The following is a 21,348-nucleotide window of genomic DNA, read 5'->3' as shown; positions in this document are numbered from 1 at the left end:
TCCCCAAATCTGGAGGATTATACAGCTCCCTAAGCTGGGGGTGGGGGGGGGAAATACAGTCTTAGCATCTCTCCTGCCCCAAAAGAGGGTTATAGAGACCCCCCCCCCCAGAATGGGAGGTGTTATAGAGCGCCCCAACCCCTCACCTCCACTCCAGCCCAGGGGGGTTTACAGAGCCCCCTAAACCCTCACCTCTGCCCCAGCTCGGGGGGGTCATAGAGCCCCCAAGGTCGGAGAGTACAGCCCTTGCCCTCAGCCCGGCGGCTCGGTAGCTATAGCCCCCAGAGCTCGGGCCCTCCCCTCACTCCCGGGCTCAAGCCGCTAGCGGGGTCTCTCCCCCTGCCTCCGCCCGGCCGCACTCACCCATCCCGACGCGAGTAGGCCCCGCCCCCTCCTCCCATTGGGCCCCGGGCCAGCCGCCCCGCGCTCCCACAGGGCAATAGGAGTGGGGGCGGAGCCTAGCGGACTCACTTGGGCGGTGCGGGAGAGCGGCTGTCAGGAGGTCCCTCCCTCAACCCGCGAGGGGCCAGAACGTGACGCCACTGGCCGGGCTCGAGCCGCAACCGCCTCAGCGCCCAGCTGCCCCGCCCCACGTCCCTCTCACACTGGGCGGGGCTCCGCCTGCCCCAGCTCGGCAACCGCCCTTGGCCCACTCGGCCCTCAACGCCCGCCCCCCAGGAGGCGCAGCCGCCCCCCCCCCCCCCGGCCGCGCAAGGCAGAGCCCTGGCTCCCTACCCCCCCCCACACACACACACAGGGGAACACGAGGAAGTTTCCAAAGCCACTTTATTAAACGTTACAAAGGCCTCTTTGCCAGCCCAGTGCAGGGACCCAGGCCTGCCTGATGACATACACTTAGAAACCTCTGAAAGTGTAGGAACTAGTACACAGAGTTAATATTCCTTTAAAAGCTGCAGCATAAACATAATAGTAAAAATTTTCTTAATTGTGAGTTAATAAGATTTCAGTTTGTACAGTTAGCTTTGTTACTGGTCCATGGTGCATTTATACAGTAGAGTTATTTTAAGAGACTTTGTACATTTAGTCACTACAGTGATGAAGGTAGAGCAGAAATTAAAGTACTTCAGTAGGCACAGAAATCCTTGCCTCTCTCCCTCTTCATCCTCAGAGAAACAGTCAAGGCCTTAGATAGTTAATTATAAGCCAACAGAGCAACTTTCCACAACACTCACTCTACTCACTCTACACACTCACTCTAAAGCATCTTGTACTTTGGGGTAAAGAGGTCAATATTTCTCCCTAGGTGCTTAGAGAGCAGATCCACCATTGGGCTTAGCCACCCTCTGAGTGCTCAGTCACATCTTTCTGGTAGTTGTCCATCAAGAGTCTGGCTCATTTTTTATGATAACAGCCAAAGCAACATCCAACACTCAGAGAAGTAGGCTATGTTGATTAGGTTCGTGAATCAATTTCACAGTGTAGCTACTTGTAAATCTACCCTGAAAAGTAAGGGAGGAAAAAAGAGACAAGTAGAAACAAGGACTGGGAAGAAATTAGAAACAGACAGATTAGACACAGTACACACAGTGGTGACTCAATGGGTGAAGCACCAAGTTATTTCTTTCCCTCCTCCTGGAGAGTAGTCACCCATACCTACAAAGTTTGGCAATAAGAGGGAAGAGGCAACAGCATTTGTTACCAGCCTTTCCTGAAGTCCTAGAGGAACACTCACCCTGAGGACTAGTTTAGAGGGAAGACAATTTGTGAAGTAATGCAAACATTTTACATATAAATATATATATAAAATTTTAAACTACATTTGGCACTGATTCTACACTGGAAACATCTTGCTGGCTTGCAGAGAAAAGCCTTCACTGAACTACTTTTTGGCAAAAGACAAAAACCCCAAACAAAACCAACTTTGGTAAGTGTATACATGACAAACACTTAACATTTTTAAAGGTACTCTTTTAGATTAAACTGACACCAAAAAGTGACAGACTGTCTTTTGAAGACAATGTAAACACCTTATAAAGAAGTGTTTAATCACGAATACCACAAGGCAGCACTAATGGTTCAGTGCTCAAATCTTTAGAACTTCAATAATAGAATTTAACTGCATATTCATAAAACAGCAGTGAACGACAAGTAGTGTTTACAAGGGTGGCAGGCTCTTCCACAACCAGTCAGAAGGCATTAATGGAGTAAGACAAGGCAGGCAAAGTCTGTTCAAATGGCAAAGGTGTTAAGAGTTTCTTCCAAGAAGGCACAAATTTACGATTTGGTTCCCACCCCTTTAGTAGGGTGTCAGAAAAGACACGTTTAAATTGGGGGCACGGAAGAGACAGCGAAAAGGACAGATACCCAAACATACTCTTCAAATTTATCTAGAATGCAGTAGTCACTGGCAACAATACATTGCTTCTAGATTCTGAAATGCAAACATGAAATCCTCTTCATCAGCTCATACTCAAGATAACCAAGGCACTGTGCAAGTTGTGGGCTGTGCTTATTAGCATTTTAAAATTAGGAGTGTAACTTTTAAATAAAGGCACATTTCCTATAAACCAGAGAAAGTTAACACATGACTAATCAAAATAATTTTGTTTTATACATCAGTAGGTGAGAGCTTGAGAATACAGCAGGTTTGAAGGAGAGAGATGGCTTCCGCTGGTTTGCATTTCTTCTTGTAACTCATGAGGACACATTCCAGACTATAACAGAAAAATAAGGATTGGAAAAGCAACAGTTCTCTTCCCCTCACCCTCCCACATCAAAGAGGCATAAAACAATCCTGCAACTTAATGACCTGAGCTACTGAACACTCAAAATATTCAACATAAGGAAATTCTAAATAATTTCCTGTGTTTGTTTTATGATCGTTTCATTCTTGCACAGGACTCGCTTTTAGAATTCATGTACCGGGTATTTCTCACCTATGGTCACAATTCTGTTTGTAGCATCACAATTAGTTGCTGTAGATTGTGGTACAAAGAGGCCCAAAGGGGAGAAATGAATACGCTGTCAGAGCTCGAGAGTAAATGAATCCTGCTGGAAAGCTTTTTAACAGCTGCATCACAAATTCAAACAGCTGAACACCAAGCAGTGTAACTAGTTATAAGCTCCCTAGCTCTACTATGGCCAGAGTATGAATCCACAGTCTTCCCTGCACACACCAGAAACATCTCCACTTGCATTTGTATTTATAGGTTTGTTACCAGTTACAATAAAGGGCTTGTGGCTATCGTATACACAAGGGTACATCTGGCAACATTCAGAAGTTGGGAAAAGTAAAATCTGGATATCAAACAAGGGAGCATGAATTTCTTTCCTCTTAAAACTTCTACTGCAATATACTTCTGTTTAAAACAGCTTGTTCACCAGTGATGAATCCTTGAGAACTGACTGTCCTCCTCCTCCCCCAGGCTTCTGCTACAGCAGGAGAGCTAGTGCATGAAGTCAGTGGGGTTTCTTGCACTCAAGTGAGGCTAGGCAGATCAAGGCTCTTGTCTTCACTGAAGCGCTACAGTCCAGGCAATACTACACTGATGGGAGAGCTTCTCCCATTGGCATAGTTAATCCACTTCCACGAGAGGCGGTAGCTATGTTGAAGGGAAAAGCTCTCTTGTCAACATAGCACTGTCTACAACAGGGGTTAGGTAGATATAACTGCGTCGCTCACAGCTGTGGATTTTATACACCCCTGCACAACATTGATATAAATATGCACGTTTACAGTGTAGACCTGGCCTAACTACCTTGCTATCTAAGCACTATTGAGGATTGGAGGAGGAACCTCATATGAAGCTTCCCTACTTTTTTTGTTGTTTGTTTTGCCTGACTTCTAGGCTGGAAGACAGCAAAGGGAGTCTGATTGGTTGGAGTACCCATTTTGGGATTAGGAAAAGGGTGTGACCCAATAGAAGAGGGCTAGATTGCTTTGCAAGAAAGAAAAGTGACATAAGGATATTGAACCTGGAGCCTAAAGGATTAATAAATGTAGAAATACTATGAAAGATGAATTTGAGAAATGTGTATGTCCACAGCTCCCGTCAGCTAAGGTTCTCAACAAAAAGAACAGGAGTACTTGTGGCACCTTAGAGACTAACAAATTTATTAGAGCATAAGCTTTCGTGGACTACAGCCCACTTCTTCGGATGCATATAGAGTGAAACATATATTGAAGAGATATATACACACACACACACACACACACAGAGAGCATGAACAGGTGGGAGTTGTCTTACCAACTCTGAGAGGCCAATTAAATAAGAGAAAAAAACTTTTGAAGTGATAATCAAGCTAGCCCAGTACAGACAGTTTGATAAGTGGGCTGTAGTCCACGAAAGCTTATGCTCTAATAAATTTGTTAGTCTCTAAGGTGCCACAAGTACTCCTGTTCTTTTTGCGGATACAGACTAACACGGCTGCTACTCTGAAACCTAAGGTTCTCAACGTATTTCATGTATCAGAGGGGTAGCTGTTAGTCTGAATCTGTAAAAAGCAACAGAGGGTCCTGCGGCACCTTTGAGACTAACAGAAGTATTGGGAGCATAAGCTCCCTCTTCACTCTGAAGAAGTGAGGTTCTTACCCACGAAAGCTTATGCTCCCAATACTTCTGTTAGTCTCAAAGGTGCCACAGGACCCTCTGTTGCTTTTAATGTATTTCATGTTACTCTTCGGAAACCCCTGTGAGGTATGCGTCATTATCCCCATTTTAAAGATTGAGAAATTGAGGCAAAGAAGTGATCAAGTGACATGGCCACTCTCACAGTTACTGGCAGAGTTGGGATTGGGACTCAGGGGTCCCAGTCTCCTGCGGGATCCCATTTCTACTCAGTGCGTAAGAGCCTGAGATTCAACAGTTAAGGTTCCCACAGAAGCCATAAAACTTCACCACATCACACAGATTACGTTCAAACATTAATTTAGCAGCGTAAGTATTACTTTGGACTACTGCATATGTCAAGCATGCAATATGGCTAAGTTAGCGTTACTGTGTGAACCTTAACTTTTGAATATTATGACCTATGTACTAGCAGTCACACCCAGAGAGCATTACATTAACAACTTTTTGCATTCGATTTACAGTCTTATGCCCCATGTACGCTAGTCCTACTGACAAAATGGTGCTTTAGCTAAACACTTACCAATGATGATGATGATAATGATGAGAACAACTGCTATCAATATTGCCCACATCTGTTAAAAAAAGCACATCATTTAGTACGAGCAACTCACTTAGATATTTTGAAAAGAGGGCAAACTACTGCTCCCCTGCCTTACAATTAATGTTTTACACTCTGTCTTGGCTTCTCAGCAAATAAAGGGTGTGCTCCCAGGCCTTCCTGCAATTAGCTGACATGATTGTAAGAGACTAAAGGCTCTTTGTAGTGCTGTGTCTGTGTTGTCATCCAATCCATATCACTGAATTTCTTCCTCCTCCATCTCCAACACCTTAAAATTAGTACATTCATTTATCCTTGGCCACATTTCTGTCCTGGAGATTGTTTTGTGTAAAGGAATGTGGCCAGGCCACCCAACTTTTGGCCAGTTCATCTACTTTACTAAGGGCAGGTCTACACTAACCCACCCCCCCAATTCAAACTAAGGTATGCAACTTCAGCTACGTGAATAACATAGCTGAAGTTCGAAGTACCTTAGTTCGAACTTACCTCGGTCCAGACACGGCAGGCAGGCTCCCCCGTCGACTTCACGTACTCCTCTCGCCGAGCTGGAGTACCGCAGTCGACGGCGAGCACTTCCGGGTTCGACTTATCTCGTCCAGACAAGACGCGATAAGTCGAACCCAGAAGTTCGATTTGCTTGCCGCCGAACTACCAGGTAAGTGTAGACCTACCCTAAGAAAGATGCTCATTAAGGACCAGATGTTGTAATCTTAAATACTACTATTCACCATGAGTAAAGGCTACAGAAATTGGCCATGTGTTTTCATGGTTAAAGTCACCTAGATTTCTTCCCCTTTATGTAGTATTCAGCTACTTATAGTTCTTAGTAACATTAATTTGTATTGGAAATACTCGAGTCATGGTTACCTTACAGTTCTTCCACCAATACTTTCTTTTCAGCTTGGCAGCACTGGTCTCAAATTGGGAAGCTCCTGCCTGCAGTGCATCAGCACGGTCATCCAGCTCTGACAGCTTCTGATCTCGTTCCAACACCTTGTCCACATTCACCCTCATGATGTCAACCACCTACAGTGATTTAATAGTCACAGTAAGTTATTCATTCCTTCATGGTGTCAAGTATCAGGGGGTAGCCATGTTAGTCGGTATCTACAAAAACAAGGAGTCTGGTGGCACCTTAAAGACTAACAGATTTATTTGGGCATAAGCTTTCATGGGTAAAAACTTCTTCGGATCTCCAAGTGCTCTCCCGTCCACTCCTGTACATCAGCGCGACGAGAGGCACAGGCAGAGTCGACAGGGGAGCAGCAGCAGTCGACTCACTGTAGTGAAGATACCGCGGTAAGTCAATCTAAGTACTTCAACTTCAGCTACGTTATTCACGTAGCTGAAGTTGCGTAACTTAGATCGACCCCGCCAGTATAGACCAGGCCAAAGTAATTGAGTTGGAGATTCCCAGTGCCTGCCTTGGGGTTTCAATAACAGAAACTTTGTTTATAAACTTACTCCTACTGAAACAAAAGTATTCCACTAATAATCTAGCATGTTAGAAAAGGGTCAGAACTGTATAAGAAAAACTCAGTTATGGAGGCCACAACTGGCATTTGAACTTACTTAACATTGGCAGCACTCCTCACTTAACGTTGTCCCAGTTAACGTTGTTACGTTGCTGATCAATTAGAGAACATGCTTATTTAAAGTTGCGCAATGCTCCCTTAGAACATTGTTTGGCAGCCACCTGCTCTGTCCACTGCTTGCAGAAAGAGCAGCCTGTTGGAGCTACCTGGTGGGTGCTTAGAACCAGGGTGGACCGGCAGCCCCACAACAGCTCCCCTAAGTTCCCTGTGTGGCAGCTGTCCCTCCCCACACTGCCATGTGCTGTTCCTGCCCTCTGCCTTGGAGTTGCTCCCAGGAGCCTCTTGCTTGCTGTGTGGTAGGAGGGGGGGAGAACACGACAGGGCTCAGGATAGAGGGAGCTTGCTGACAGCAGAGGCTGTCTCAACTTGCTGATCTACTTAAAAAGGCTGTGTACTTAGAGTGGGGTCAGTGTATTTAAAAGGGGCAATGTTTGTGTGTCTCACACCCCCCCCCCCCATGCTGTGTCTCCTCCCTCCATTCGTTCTGCCTTGTACCATGTGAGGCTACAACAACAATGTGTTAACCCTTGAGGGCTCAGCCAAGTGCTAGTTCATCATTTAATAGTAAGGCATTCCCTGGGTAATATCCCGCCCTCTGACTAGACCACCTCAACCAAGTTTCACAATCATCATTGCTGTGTACAGTATTAAATTGTTTAAAACTTCTAGAGTGAGTGAGTGTATTTTTCTTGTCTGGCAAAAAAAGTTTCCCTGGAACTTAACACCTCCCTCCCCCCCATTTACATTAATTCTTATGGGGAAATTGGATTCACTTAACATCGTTTCGCTTAAAGTAGAATTTTCAGGAACATAACTACAAGCACCTATGACTTCTGAAAAGGAAGTTATGTGCTACCCTGTCTTAGCCAAGGATGGTTTTCGGCTCACACAGGAAGTTTTGCCATAGTTTTGATACACAACTAGAAACCCCTGGCAATTGTGGATTTCCAAATAGCAAAGCTCATTCGCTGTCAGAAACCAACCGGAGTTGTGTAGCTAACACATTGGCTCACAAGATATTCATCTTTGCAGGAGCAGGTCAACACCTGGAAAGTATCACAGGTTTCCTGCAATGAGTCTCAAGATGACAGTTCAGATTGCAAGAGGGACAAATGATGAAAACATTCTAGCTTTTGGTTCATACACTGAAGCAGACAACTTTAAACTTTGCCCACACAACACTTCCATATGTCTTCCCTCTGTCAGATTTCCCAAGGTCAAAGGAATAGTAAAGCTGCTCTATACAAGAGCCATACCTCATCTACTTGGTGTTGTGTCTGCTGAAGGCGACGATTACTGCCAGAGGCATTACTTGAGCTTCCAGGGCCACTTGTTGACCTGCAGTGTAGAGACAGTTACACTATGATATCATATAGTTAATTACATTTATATACCACCTAGAAGTATGCTTGGTAATTTGCAAACAAAGGGTACACAAACCAGTGAAAATAAATGTAAATACCAATGGTCATAACAAAGTAAGGCAGGACATTCCTAAGGAGCTAAAATGCAGCTGAAGAAAGTTAGATTTCTTTTGCAGTGGAGGAGTGAAGCTTTAGCAGCAAACTTTAGCCATAGAATTCAGACAGCTGTTCCAAACTTGCCACCAATGAATGGCTGCAATGCCATCAGAGAGCAGAGAAGCAGGTGGGAGAGAGAAGAGTGGCACTACAGCTCAGAGCTTAGTGTATAGTTGCTCTTGATTGGCCAAGAACATGAGTTTAGGGATTCCCCCCCGCCTCTTTGCAATAAAAAGCACATGAGCTTGTGTGCACTTTTTTCCCTTTGTTGAACTTGGGAATTTAAATTCTTTTTGGAAGCTACTGAACTCAGAAAAAGATTGTGTCAGTTACTGGAAGCATGCAACACACACGCTGCTTGTTCTCCTAAAAGTTCATCACAGAATAGAGAGGCAGTGGCCAGTACCAGATGTTTCAGAAGAAGGTGAAAGAAGCCCTGTAGAGCAGTGGGACTCAACCTTTCCAAACTACTGTACACCTTTCAGGAGTCTGATTTGTCTTGCGTACCCTTAATGGAGGAAGAAGAAGAACAGGCACATTTACAGTTTGGGCACATAAGACATCTACAACAGTGGTTCTCAAGCAGGGGTCTGGGGCCCCTGGAGGGACTGCAAGCAAGTTTCAGGGGGTCCGCCAAGCATGGACAGCATTAGACTTGTGGGGCCCAGGACAGAAAGCCAAAGCCCCACTGCATGGGGCTGAAGCCAAAGCCTGAGCAACTTCGCTTGGTGGGAGCCCACTGTGGCATGGGGACCTGGGCAATTGCCTTGCTTGCTACACCCGACGTTGTTTCTGGCTTTTATATGCAGCAAAACACTGGCTTTTATATACAGAAAACAGTTGCTGTGGCACATGTGGGCCATGAAGTTTTAATAACATGTTGGATGGGCCTCAGAAAGAAAAAGGTTGAGAACCCCTGATCTACAATATATATCTCCTGTATTTTGGCCTTTTATCATTTGCTTGCTGTACCACCATTCAATATGGATTATGAACACAATTCTAGATAGGACACTGGACAGGACACCAACTGGGCCTCAGGTGTCAAACAAAGCTACTTACATAGAGATGTGTGGGTTCTCCATCTCTTGGAAGTCTTTAAATCAAGACTGGATATGTTTTAAAAAGGGGAACTACACAAAACTGAGGAAGCTGGTTAAATGGAAATTAAAAGGAAAAGTCAAAGGTGAAATGCCTGAAAACTGCATGGACATGGTTACAAGCAAAAAGGCATCCTTTTAAAAATTGGAAGTCAAATCATACGGAGGAAAATAGGAAGGTGCATAAACTCTGGCAAATCAAGTGTAAAAGTATAAGGCCACAGGTCAAAAGAGAATGTGAAAAGCAACTAGCTAAAGCAACAAAAAAGTTGTTGTTTTTGTTAACTACTTCTAAAGCAGGAAGTCTGCCAAACAAACTGTCAGTGGGGTCACTTGACAATTGGGGTGCTAGAGGATGATAAAGCTGTTGGAGAAGCTAAAGGAATTCTTTGCATTGGTCTTCACTGCAGAGGATGTGGAGAAGATCTCCACATTTGAACCATTCTTTTTAGATGACAAATCTAAGGAACTGTCCCAGATTGAGGTGTCAATAGAGGTGGTTTTAGAACAAATTGAGAAATTAAACAGACGTAAGTCACCAGGAACAGATGGTTTTGAAGGAACTCAAATATAAAATTGCAAAACTATTAACTGTGGTATGCAACCTACCACTTAACTCAGCCTCTATACTAGATGACTGCAGGATAGCTAACGTAACACTGATTTTTTAAAACAGCTCCAGAGGTGATCCTGCCAATTACAAGCTGGTAAGCATAACTTTAGTTTCAACCAATGTGCTTGGTACTGTAGTAAAGAACAGAACTATCAGATACATTAGATAACCACAATATGTTGAGGAAAATCAACATGGATTTTGCAAAGAGAAATCATGCCTCACCAATCTATTAGAATTCTTTGAGGGAGTCAACAAGCCTATGGACAAGGGTGATCCAGTTGACAGTGTACTTGGACTTTCAGAAAGCCTTTGATAAGTTCCTGCAACAAAAGGCTCTTATCTCATGACTGCTTAGTTTGCTTAAAAGGGAAGGTCCTCTCATAGAGCAGAAACTGGTTAAAAAAATAGAAATAGAGGGTAGGAATAAATGGTCAGTTTTCACAATAGAAAGTGGTAAAAAGCACGGTCCTTCAAGGATCTTTACTGGGATCAGTGGTATTCAACATATTAATAAATGCTACGGAAAAGGGGTGAACAGTGAGGTGGCAAAGTTTGCAGACGACCCAAAGCTGACTGTGAAGAGTTACAACGGGCTCTCACTAAACTGGGTAAATGGGCAAGAAAATGGCAGATGACATTCAATGTTGATAAATGTATATTGGAAAACAATCTCAGTTATACATACAAAATGATGGGGTCTAAGTTCGCTCTTACTACTCAAGAAAGATCTTGGAGTCATCATTGACAGTTCTCTGAAAACATCTGCTCAATGTGCAGTGGCAGACAAAAAAGCTAACCGTGTTAGTAAGCATTAGGAAAGGGATAGACAATAAGAAAAAATTTCATAACGCTGCTATATAAATCCATGGTATGCCCACATCTTGAATAATGCATGCAGTTACTGTCACCCCATCTCAAAAAAAAGATATATTCGAATTAGAAAAAGTACAGAGAAGGACAACAAGAATGATCAGGAGGTATGTAAGCTTTCATATGAAGAAAGACAAAAAAAAAAAAGAAGATTAGTCAGCTTGGAAAAGAGATGACTGAAGTGATCATGAAACTGACCACCCCCGGAACCTCCACCCCTGATGGCGCACCGCCACCCCATCCAACCCCTCTCTCATTCCTGACTGCCGCCCCTCCCCCCTGGGACCCCGGCCCTCTGACTGCCCCGACCCCTATCCACACCCCTGCCTCCTGACCAGCCCCCCTCCGAACTCCCCTGCCCTCTATCCAACCCCCCTGCTCCCTTACCATGCTGCCTGGAGCAGCGGTGGATGGCGGCGCTACAGCCGTGCCGCCTGGCCAGAGCCAGCCACGCCACCGCACAGCTCAGAGCACTGGGTCGGGCTGGGCTCTGCAGCTGCACCGCCCCAGGATCTCGCCGCCCAGAGCATTGCACTGGCAGCGGAGTGAGCGGAGCCTGTGGGGGAGGGGCCAGGGGCTAACCTCCCGGGCCAGGAGCTTAGGGGCTGGGCAGGAGGGTCCTGCGGGTCATAGTTTGCCCACTTCTGCCTTAGACTCATTGAGGGAGAACAGCAAAATAAAGACAATGGATTTCAATAAGGTAGACTTTAGCAAACTCGGAGTCAGTAGGTAAGATCCCATGGGAAGCAAGTCTAAGGGGAAAAACAAGCGAAGACAGTTGGCAGTTTTTCAAAGAGACATTATTAAGGGCACAAGAGCAAGCTATCCCACCACATAGGAAAGATAGGAAGTATGGCAAGAGACCACCCTGGCTTAACCAGGAGATCTTCAATGATCTAAAAATAAAAAAGAGTTGTACAAAAAGTGGAAACTAGGTCATACGTAAGAACATAAGAATGGCCCTCCTGGGTCAGACCAAAAGTCCATCTAGCCCAGTATCCTGTTTTCCAACAGTGACCAGTGCCAGGTGCCCCAGGATGGGCAGGAATGGTGTCCTAACTTCTGGCAAACAGAGGCTAGGGACATCATTCCTGCCCCTCCTGGCTAATAGCCATTGATGGACCTATCTAGTTCTTTTTTGAACCCTGTTATGGTCTTGGACTTCACAACATCCTCTGGCAAGGAATTCCACAGGTTGACTATGCATTGTGTGAAGAAATACTTCCTTTTATTTGTTTTAAATCTCTGCCTATTAGTTTCATTCCGTGACCCATAATTCTTGTGTTATGAGAAGTAGTAAACAACACTTCCTTATCTACTTTTTCTACACCAGTCATGATTTTAGACCTCAATCATATCTCCCCTTAGCAGTCTCCTTTCTAAGCTGAAAAGTCCCAGGTCTTATTAATCTCTCCTCATACAGAAGCTGTTCCATACCCCTAATCATTTTTGTTGCCCTTTTCTGAACCTTTTCCAATTCCAATACATCTTTTTTGAGATGGGGAAACCACATCTGCACACAGTATTCAAGATGTGGGCGTACCATGGATTTATATGAGGCATTATATTTTTTGTCCTATTATCTATCCCTTTCTTTATTATTCCCAGCATTCTGCCGCTGCACATTGAGTGGATGTTTTCAGAGAACTATCCACAATGACTCCAAGATCTCTTTCTTGAGTGGTAACAGCTAATTTCGACCCCATCATTTTATATATATAGTTGGGATTATGCTTTCCAATGTGCATTACTTTGCATTTATCAACAGGAAATTTCATCTGCCATTTTGTTGCCCAGTTTTGAGAGATCCTTTTGTAGCTCTTTGCAGTCTGCCTGGGTCTTAACTATCTTTAGTAATTTTGTATCATCTGCAAATTTTGCCACCTCACTGTTTACCCCTTTTTCCAGATGATTTATGAATATGTTGAATAGGACCGGTCCCAGTACAGATCCCTGGGGGACACCACTATTTACCTCTCTCCATTCTGAAAACTGACCATTTATACCTACCCTTTTTTCCCCTCATCTTTTAACCAGGTCAATTACAAAGGATGAATATAAACAAATACAAGTAGGTAGAGACAAAATTAGAAAGGCCAAGGCACAAAATGAGATCAAACTACCTAGAGACATAAAGGGTAACAAGAAAACATTCTATAGATACATTAGAAGCAAGAGGAAGACCAAGGACAAGGTAGGCCCGTTTCTCAATGAGGGGGCGACAATAACAGAAAATGTGGAAATGGCAGAGGTACTTAATGACTACTTTGTTTCAGTTTTCACCAAGAAGGTTGGTGGTGATTTGACATCTACCATAGTGAATGCCAGTAAAAATGAGGTAGGATCAGAAGAGGCTAAAAGAGCGAAAGAACAAGATAAAAATTATTTGGACAAATTGGATGTCTTGAAGTCACCAGGGCCTGATGAAATGCATCCTTGAATACTCAAGGAGCTGACTGAGGAGATATCTGAGCCATTAGTGATCATCTTTGAAAAGTCATGGAAGATGGGAGAGATTCCAGATGACTGGAAAAGGGCAAATATAGTGCCAATCTATAAAAAGGGAAATAAGGACAACCCAGAAAATTACAGACCAGTCAGCTTAACTTCTGAATCCAGAAAGATAATGGAGCAAATAATTAAGCAATCAATTTGCAAACATCTAGAAGATAAGGTGATAAGTAACAGTCAGCATGGATTTGTCAAAAACAAATCATGTCAAACCAACCCCATAGCTTTCTTTGACAGGGTAACAAGCCTTGTGGGTGGGTGGGGAGGGAGTGGTAGAAGTGGTATATTTTGACTTTAGTAAAGCTTTTGATGTTGTCTCACATGATCTTTTCATAAACTAGGAAATGCAACCTAGATGTAGCAACTATAAGGTGGGTACAAAACTGGCTGGAAAACCATTCCCAGAAAGTAGTTATCAGTGGTTCACAGTCATGCTGGAAGGGCATAACGAGTGGAGTCCCACAGGGATCAGTTCTGGGTCTGGTTCCGTTCAATATCTTCATCAATGATTTAGATAATGGCATACAGAGTACATTGATAAAATTTGCGGATGATACCAAGCTGAGAGAGTTTGCAAGTGCTTTGGAGGATAGGATTAAAATTCAAAATGATCTGGACAAAGTGGAGAAATGGTCTGAAGTAAATAGGATGAAATTCAATAAGGACAAATGCAAAGTACTCCATTTAGGAAGGAACAATCAGTTGCACACATACAAAATGGGAAATGACTGCCTAGGAAGGAATACCGCAGAAAGAAATCTGGCAGTCAGAGTGGACCACAAGCTCAATATGAGTCAACAGTGTAACCCAATTGCAAAAAAATCAAACATCATTCTGGGATGTCTTAGCAGGAGTGTTGTGAGCAAGACACGAGAAGTAATTCTTCCGCTCTACTCCACGCTGATTAAGCCTAAACTGGAGTATTGTGTCCAGTTCTGGGCACCACATTTCAGGAAGGATGTGGACAAATTGGAGAGAACGTAGAGAAGAGCGACAAAAATGATTAAAGGTCTAGAAAATATGACCTATGAGGGAAGATTGAAAAAAATTGGGTTTGTTTAGTCTGGAAAAGAGAAGACAGAGGGGACATAAAAGTTTTCAAGTACATAAAAGGTTGTTACAAGGAGGAGGAAGAAAAATTGTTCTTCTTAACCTCTGAGGATAGGACATGAAGCAATGGGCTCAAATTGCAGCAAGGGAGGCTTAGGTTGGACATTAGGAAAAAGTTCCTGTCAGGGTGGTTAAGCACTGGAATAAATTGCCTAGGGAGGTTGTGAAATCTCCATCATTGGAGATTTTAAAGAGCAGGTTAGACAAACACCTGTCAGTAATGGTCTAGTTAATACTTAGTCCTGCCATGAGTGAAGGGGACTGGACTAGATGACCTCTTGAGGTCCTGTCCAGCTCTATGATTCTGTGGGAGATATGACCGATATCTATAAAATGATGAATAATATGGAGAAAGTGAATAAGGATGTGTTATCCCTTCTTATCCCTTCACACAACATAAGAACCAGAGTCATACAATCCAGTTAATAGTCAGCGGGTTTTAAACAAGAGGAAATATTTTTTCCACAGACTGCACACTCCACCTCTAGTACTTATTGCCAGGGGATGCTGTGAAGGCCAAAAGTCTAACTGGATTCCAAGAAGGATCAGGTAAGTTCAGGGAGGATAGGTCCATCAATGGGTATTAGCCAATATGGTCAGGGATAGAACCCCATGCTCCGGGGGTCCTTAAACCTCCAACCTCTAGAAGCTGGGAATGGATGATAGGATGGATCACTTGCAATTGCCTTGTTCTGTTCATTCCCTGTAGCATCTGACACTGGCCACTGTCAAAAGACAGGATATTGGGTTAAATGGACCATAGGTCTGACCCAGTGTGGTCATTCTTATGCTGTAGCTCCAACAGAAATTATAGACTTGATGCAGTTCTTTGGATAGTACAATGCAGGAAGTCTGACTAGATGATTAGAATGGTCCTTTCTGGACCAAGATCGTGTTTGTTGTAGCAGCTATTTTAGGAGAAATCTTTGACCTATCCCCTGATTCTCTCTCTCATTTTAAAATGCTTTAATACTTTTTTCACTGCTCAAACTACTATTGTCACTATAAACACCCTCTGGTGGCCAATTTTCAGAATGAAAACTCCATCACAATATATGTCATCTTTTAAAAACAGCACCAAATAACCAGCTTCCTTTAGTTCATAAAATAAGACTGTACAAAACCAAAACAAAATAAACAATCCCACAATACCTCCCCCTCCCTCCCAACTGGTAAGGCCAAAGAAATAAAAGGCTCCCTGAATCGCTAGCGAGTGGCTCAGAAGAGTGCCTATGTTCATTTTTAAAACATCGGAGTCTAAGCAGAATCACAGAGCTTACCATACCTGCACACTATAATCTAGAAATAAAGAACATTTTGCTTAATTTTTGTCAACCTAATATGAACTGGCTAGCATAGAAGTCGTTTAACAGCACAGCATCAAGCTGTCTGTAAGAGTCACAATGCATGATTTACCATTTTTGTGAACAGACAGGAATATATAAATTCCCAGATTCCTTTCACTGGTGCTAAGCCTTTTAAAAAAAAAACTCTTGTCATTTGACAGGAAAAAAATCCCCAACCACACTGCTCACAGAAAGTTAAAAGATCTAATGCCATTCGTATTTTACTCTTTCCTACTCTGTAAAGGCAGCCCTTACAGAAGTCACATCTATCACCACCTTTAAGAGGCATACAGCAAGAAAGCAGGAGTTTTCTGTGACTTAGTAAACCCCTTGCGACTCAACAATCACTACTCTAAGGAACACCGAGGTAAATGAAGCTAATGCTGTATGTAAGGCTTCCTGCACAGAAGCAGAAGACAAAACACAACAAGTGGGTGACAGCAGCTGCCACGTTAGACAGCAGAGACCGGCTGTGGTGGTAGGATCATGTGGGACACACTGGTGTGCAGCGAAAGGGGAGGGGAGCACTTTGTGGTGCTACACCGGCCGGCCGGCAGCGCGGGAGCGGGCAACGCCGCGGGTACCACGGCTCAGTCCCCACGGGGCAGAACGTGACCGCCGGGCCCGGCCACACCCTGCCCGGCCCAGGCCCAGGCCCGTGCACGGAGCAGCGGCCCAGGGACACGCTCAGGCCTGGCCTGTCGCGGGGACACTAGCGGCTCCCCCCCCGCCGCAGCCGCCCGCCCGCTCGCGCCCCCGGCGCCGCGCCCCCGGCGCCGCGCCCCGCCCCCAGGCCCACCCGGCGCCCGCAGCCTCCCGCCCGGGCAGCTCCCGCTGTCCGACCCCCGAGCTCCCTGCAGGCCCGGCCCGGCCCGACGGCAGCTGGCGCTGGGCCGCTCCCGGACCCGCACTCACATGGCGGCGGCTGTCCGAGGCTCCGAGGGGGCTGGGGGACCCGTCCGGCAGCACAAGACCAAGCGGTGCGACGAGCCCTGAACCGGAAACCACCGCAACTCGCGCAGTCTGCTGCGGGGATGTGACGGGCCAGGGGCGGGGCCTGGCCAGGCCCCGCCCACCCCGCCTGTTCCCGCGCGTCGCGCGCCCGGCTGAGTAACGGCGCGCGCGCTTCTGCCGGCCGCCTTCTGCTTGGGGGAGGCGCGAGGTGTGTTGGGGCGGGGCTTAGGGGGCAGGTGCCTCTGTGTCCCTGCGGAGGGGGGCAGGTTCCTGGGGGTTCCTGTGGGAGGGAGGGGGTGCAGGTTGGGGGGGGTTCCTGTGGGAGGGAGGGGGTGCAGGTTGGGGGGGGTTCCTGTGGGAGGGAGGAGGTGCAGGTTGGGGGGCAGGTTGGGGGGTGTTCCTGTGGGAGGGAGGAGGTGCAGGTTGGGGGGCAGGTTGGGGGGTGTTCCTGTGGGAGGGAGGAGGTGCAGGTTGGGGTGCAGGTTGGGGGGTGTTCCTGTGGGAGGGAGGGGGTGCAGGTTGGGGGGTGTTCCTGTGGGAGGGAGGAGGTGCAGGTTGGGGGGCAGGTTCCTGGGTGTTCCTGTGGGAGGGAGGAGGTGCAGGTTGGGGTGCAGGTTGGGGGGTGTTCCTGTGGGAGGGGGGGGTGCAGGTTGGGGGGCAGGTTCCTGGGTGTTCCTGTGGGAGGGAGGGGTGCAGGTTGGGGTGCAGGTTGGGGGGTGTTCCTGTGGGAGGGAGGGGGTGCAGGTTGGGGGGCAGGTTCCTGTGTGTCCCTGGGGAGGGGTCAGGTTGGGGGGCAGGTTCCTGGGTGTTCCTGTGGAAGGGAGGGGGTTCAGGTTGGGGGGCAGGTTCCTGGGTGTTCCTGGGGAGGGGGGCAGGTTGGAGGGCAGGTACCTGTGCCTCCCTAGGGACAGGGTGTTGCAGGTTTCCAGGGCAGGTGACTGTGTATTTTTGTGGCAGGGTGGATTTCTGCATGTCCCTGTGGGAAACCTGTCACTCTCTGGCGCTCTGAAAATAAATCCATACTGAGTTAGTTCCAAAGTGCCATGTCGCACCTATTGCCTCTTTTCAGCATTCTCTGGGTGCTTGGCCTATCGGGCAGTCTCCATAATCCATAAATGGCTTTTGCCTAGGGCTATAAAAGTTACTCTGGGTGGTGGGGAGGGGGGACTGAGAGCCACAGCAGGGCAACCTGAATCCCTCCATACCTGCTACCGGAGGCCAGGCTTGACATCTTCCATCCAGCGGATCCAGGTCATTTCTGAGGAGTGGCTGCTAGGAAGTGACAACAGTTGGAGTGAGGCCTCATGGGCATAGAGGGGGACAGAGTTATGCTACAGTGACACTTGCCTTTGCACAGCTATGCATCTGAACCTTACATCATGCTGATGCCTAAACCATTCTCTTACCTCTCTTATTTCCAGAAGTCAGGCCCAGACTCCATCCTCTCCAAGTACGGCAGCTGCTAGTGGACATGCCTCTAAAGAAAGCACTAGTAACTGACGAGTTACAACAGCAGAATTTTCTCTCCTGACCTGAATCTTCTCAAAACAGCAAATGAAGAGATTGTTCATGATGCTTGTGCTGTAGGTAGGCATCTGTCTTCATTCCAGGCTACTGGCTGAAGCTTTCCCACTGTGTTAATTCATCATATGAATTATTCTTTGCCAACTGTCTAATTCAGAGCTAACTCATAGACTCATAGACTTTAAGGTCAGAAGGGACCATTATGATCATCTGGTCTGACCCCCTGCATGCTGCAGGCCACAAAGCCGTCCCTACCCCTTCCCTTGATTCTGCTGTTGGAGTCCCCAGATCCTGTGGCTTAGTGACTTCAATTGGCAGAGAACCCTCCTGCTAGCGATCCCTGCCCCATGCTGCGGAGGAAGGCGAAAAACCTCCAGGGCCTCTGCCAATCTACCCTGGAGGAAAATTCCTTCCCGACCCCAAATATGGCGATCAGTAAAACCCCGAGCATGTAGGCAAGAGTCTCCAGTCTGACCCTTGTTAGCCATTATACTATTTACCTGCCATGGCTCGGTAACTCTTCTCTTGATCTACTGTATCTATTTATTTAGTCATTCCAAATGATTGGATGTGCCTATAAATGCTAGGCTAGCCTACTGGACTAAGATTCATCCCAGTTCATGTAACTGAGTAATCACTCACCTTACAAGAAAGGGTGCTGACAGGACTTCAATCTTGGTTGCAGTCAAAAGAAGACTTTTACATTCTAAGAGCACATCCTATCCTATATGCACAACTACAAAATGGGGAATAACTGTCTAGGTGGTAGTACTGCTGAAAAGGATCTGGGGGTTATAGTGGACCACAAACTGAATATGTTGATCCAGCTGCAAAAAGGCTAATATGATTCTGGGGTGTATTAACAGGAGTGTTGTATGTAAGATACAGGAGGTAATTTTCCTGCTCTACTCAGCACTGCTGAGACCCCAGTTGGAGTAGTGTGTCCAATTCCAGGCATTATAATTTAGGAAAGATGTGGACAAAACTGGAAAGCATCCAGAGGACAGCAACAAAAACGATAAAAGGTTTAGAAAACCTCCCCTATTAGAAAAGGATTAAAAAAACAACAACTGGGCACGTTTAGTCTTGAGAAAAGAAGAATGGGGGGGTGGGGGGTGGAAACCTGGTAATAGGCTTCCAGTATGTTACGGCATGCTATAAAGAGGACAGTAATCAATCTCCAGCTCCACTGAAGGTAGGACAAAAAGTAATGGGCTTAGTTTGCAGCAAAGGAGATTTAGATTAGATGTTAGGAAAAACTTTCTGACTATTAGGGTAAACATCTGGAAACATCTGTCAGGGATGGTCTAGAAGATTTACTTGGTCCTGCCACAACACAGGGGACTGGACTTGATGACTTCTCGAGGTCCTTTCCAGTCCTACGTTTCTATGATTTTGTGATCCCTGAAACATATAACTTCAGGATTTTCCATGCTCTTTTATCAGTTTTTTTTTTTTTTTTTTTTTTTTTTGCATTCTATCAAGCTTTTGACTTCACTGTAAGCTTTTCATTACTAGGTTATTTAAACCAGACAGTAAAGCAAGGTGGGTGCTTTTTTGTTGTCTATTTGAGCTGGTTTGTTCAGTCATTTTTTTAGAAAGAGTAAGTGATAACTCTGGGATACTGGCCCCTAATTCTTCACTCAAGAAAGCTAATATTCTAGATATTATATGAGGCTGAGAGATTGGCTGAGCACAGAATCACCATTATTTATTTTGACAGCACCTACTAGTGTACTAGGCACCTCTTAATTCAGTCAAAAGATATGATTCCTGCCCCAAGGAGCTTACAGACTAATTTTTAACATGACACAAGGAGATGTTAATAAGAGAATGGTAGAGGAGGAAGGATGGGGCAACATCAGTAAGAGAACAGTTCCATAGAGAAGGCTAGTGCACAGCATGAGGAAGTAAAGATTTTTTTGTTTCCTGTCCACCTTCTATCTGGGGATCCAAAAGTGCTTTATACCTAATTGAGTAAGCTTCAACACCCATTGCACAGTATTATCACCCTTGTTTTATAGCTGAAGAGGCTAAGGGACAGACAGGTGAAATGACACACAAAATCTGGAGCAAGTTGCTGATACACTCCTGTTTTGTCACTGACTTTTTAAAGTGTTTTGGAGCTAACCGCAATAGGCAAATAGCAACATAAAATCAAATTCTGATTTTAGCTGAAGGGCGTGCGGCATCCCTCAGCTTCAGGCCACTACCTCAAAAAATTGGTGGGTGCTGACTTAGGGCGTCCAGCTACCACTCATGAGTTTGACTGTGCAATTCCCCAGAGTGAACACAGACTGTCAGCTCAGGAAGTGAGGGATGAGGCTGGGACTTTCACTCACTCACTTTCTGGGACAAACTAATTGTAGCTTTTATTATTGACCTCTACATTTTTGTGCTGGATATGGATTGTAATGGGGTAAAATATTCAAAGGTGCCTAAGTCCCATTCACTGCATCATTAAGGGCCTGCTCCTGTTTCTGGTGATGTTAATGGCAAAGCTTTCTTTACTATTATGGACACGACTGGACCCTGCATTCCCCCTATGATGGTTGGCAAATTTAGGGTAAATGTAGAATCCAAATGCCACACTCTGACCTGGAACTGTTCTTACTCTGATTACTATCATATGTTGAATGGGTTAATCATGAGATTAATGACACACACTTTTACACAACAGATAGATTTTGTGTGTGTGTGTGTGCTCTAATAGCTTTATAAAGACAGGACAAATTATTTACTATATTACAACAGTATCCAGCTCTGGTTCAAAGCCATTTATATGCCTGTTAAATGCATTAACCAGAAATTAATTCTGCATTGTTATTAAATGTGACTTAAGAACATAAGAATGGCCATACTGGGTCAGACCAAAGGTCCATCCAGCCCAGTATCCTGTCTACTGACAGTGGCCAATGCAAGGTGCCCCAGAGGGAATGACCTTAACAGGTAATGATCAAGTGATCTCTCTCCTGCCACCCATCTTCACCCTCTGACAAACAGAGGCTAGGGACACCATTCCTTATCCATTCTGGCTAATAGCCATTAATG

At 45.4% G+C, this 21,348-nt stretch overlaps 1 protein-coding gene across 1 annotated transcript; it reads right to left on the bottom strand.

Moving 5' to 3' along the window:
- Positions 1-768: 768 nt before the first annotated feature.
- Positions 769-16,881, bottom strand: VAMP3 (vesicle associated membrane protein 3). The gene is made up of 5 exons (XM_054009209.1): positions 16,735-16,881; positions 8,003-8,084; positions 6,019-6,177; positions 5,113-5,164; positions 769-2,675 (listed from the first exon to the last, which is right to left on the bottom strand). Coding segments are annotated over exons 1-5 (315 nt in total). The 5' UTR covers positions 16,737-16,881; the 3' UTR covers positions 769-2,655.
- Positions 16,882-21,348: the final 4,467 nt, after the last annotated feature.

This window comes from Malaclemys terrapin, chromosome 19 (assembly GCF_027887155.1).
Source record: "Malaclemys terrapin pileata isolate rMalTer1 chromosome 19, rMalTer1.hap1, whole genome shotgun sequence".
Taxonomy (NCBI): Eukaryota; Metazoa; Chordata; order Testudines; family Emydidae; genus Malaclemys; species Malaclemys terrapin.
Note: the sequence above shows the minus strand (reverse complement) of the source record. Positions and strands in the feature narration are given on the sequence as shown.

What these genes read in the sequence shown, in the direction of transcription:
- VAMP3 (XM_054009209.1), bottom strand. An exon ending in ATTGGTGGAAGAACTGTAAG is followed by an intron (nt 5,165 to 6,018) that starts GTAACCATGACT and finishes TTTTTTTAACAG; the next exon opens with ATGTGGGCAATATTGATAGC. An exon ending in CATTATCATCATCATCATTG is followed by an intron (nt 2,676 to 5,112) that starts GTAAGTGTTTAG and finishes TTTCTGTTATAG; the next exon opens with TCTGGAATGTGTCCTCATGA.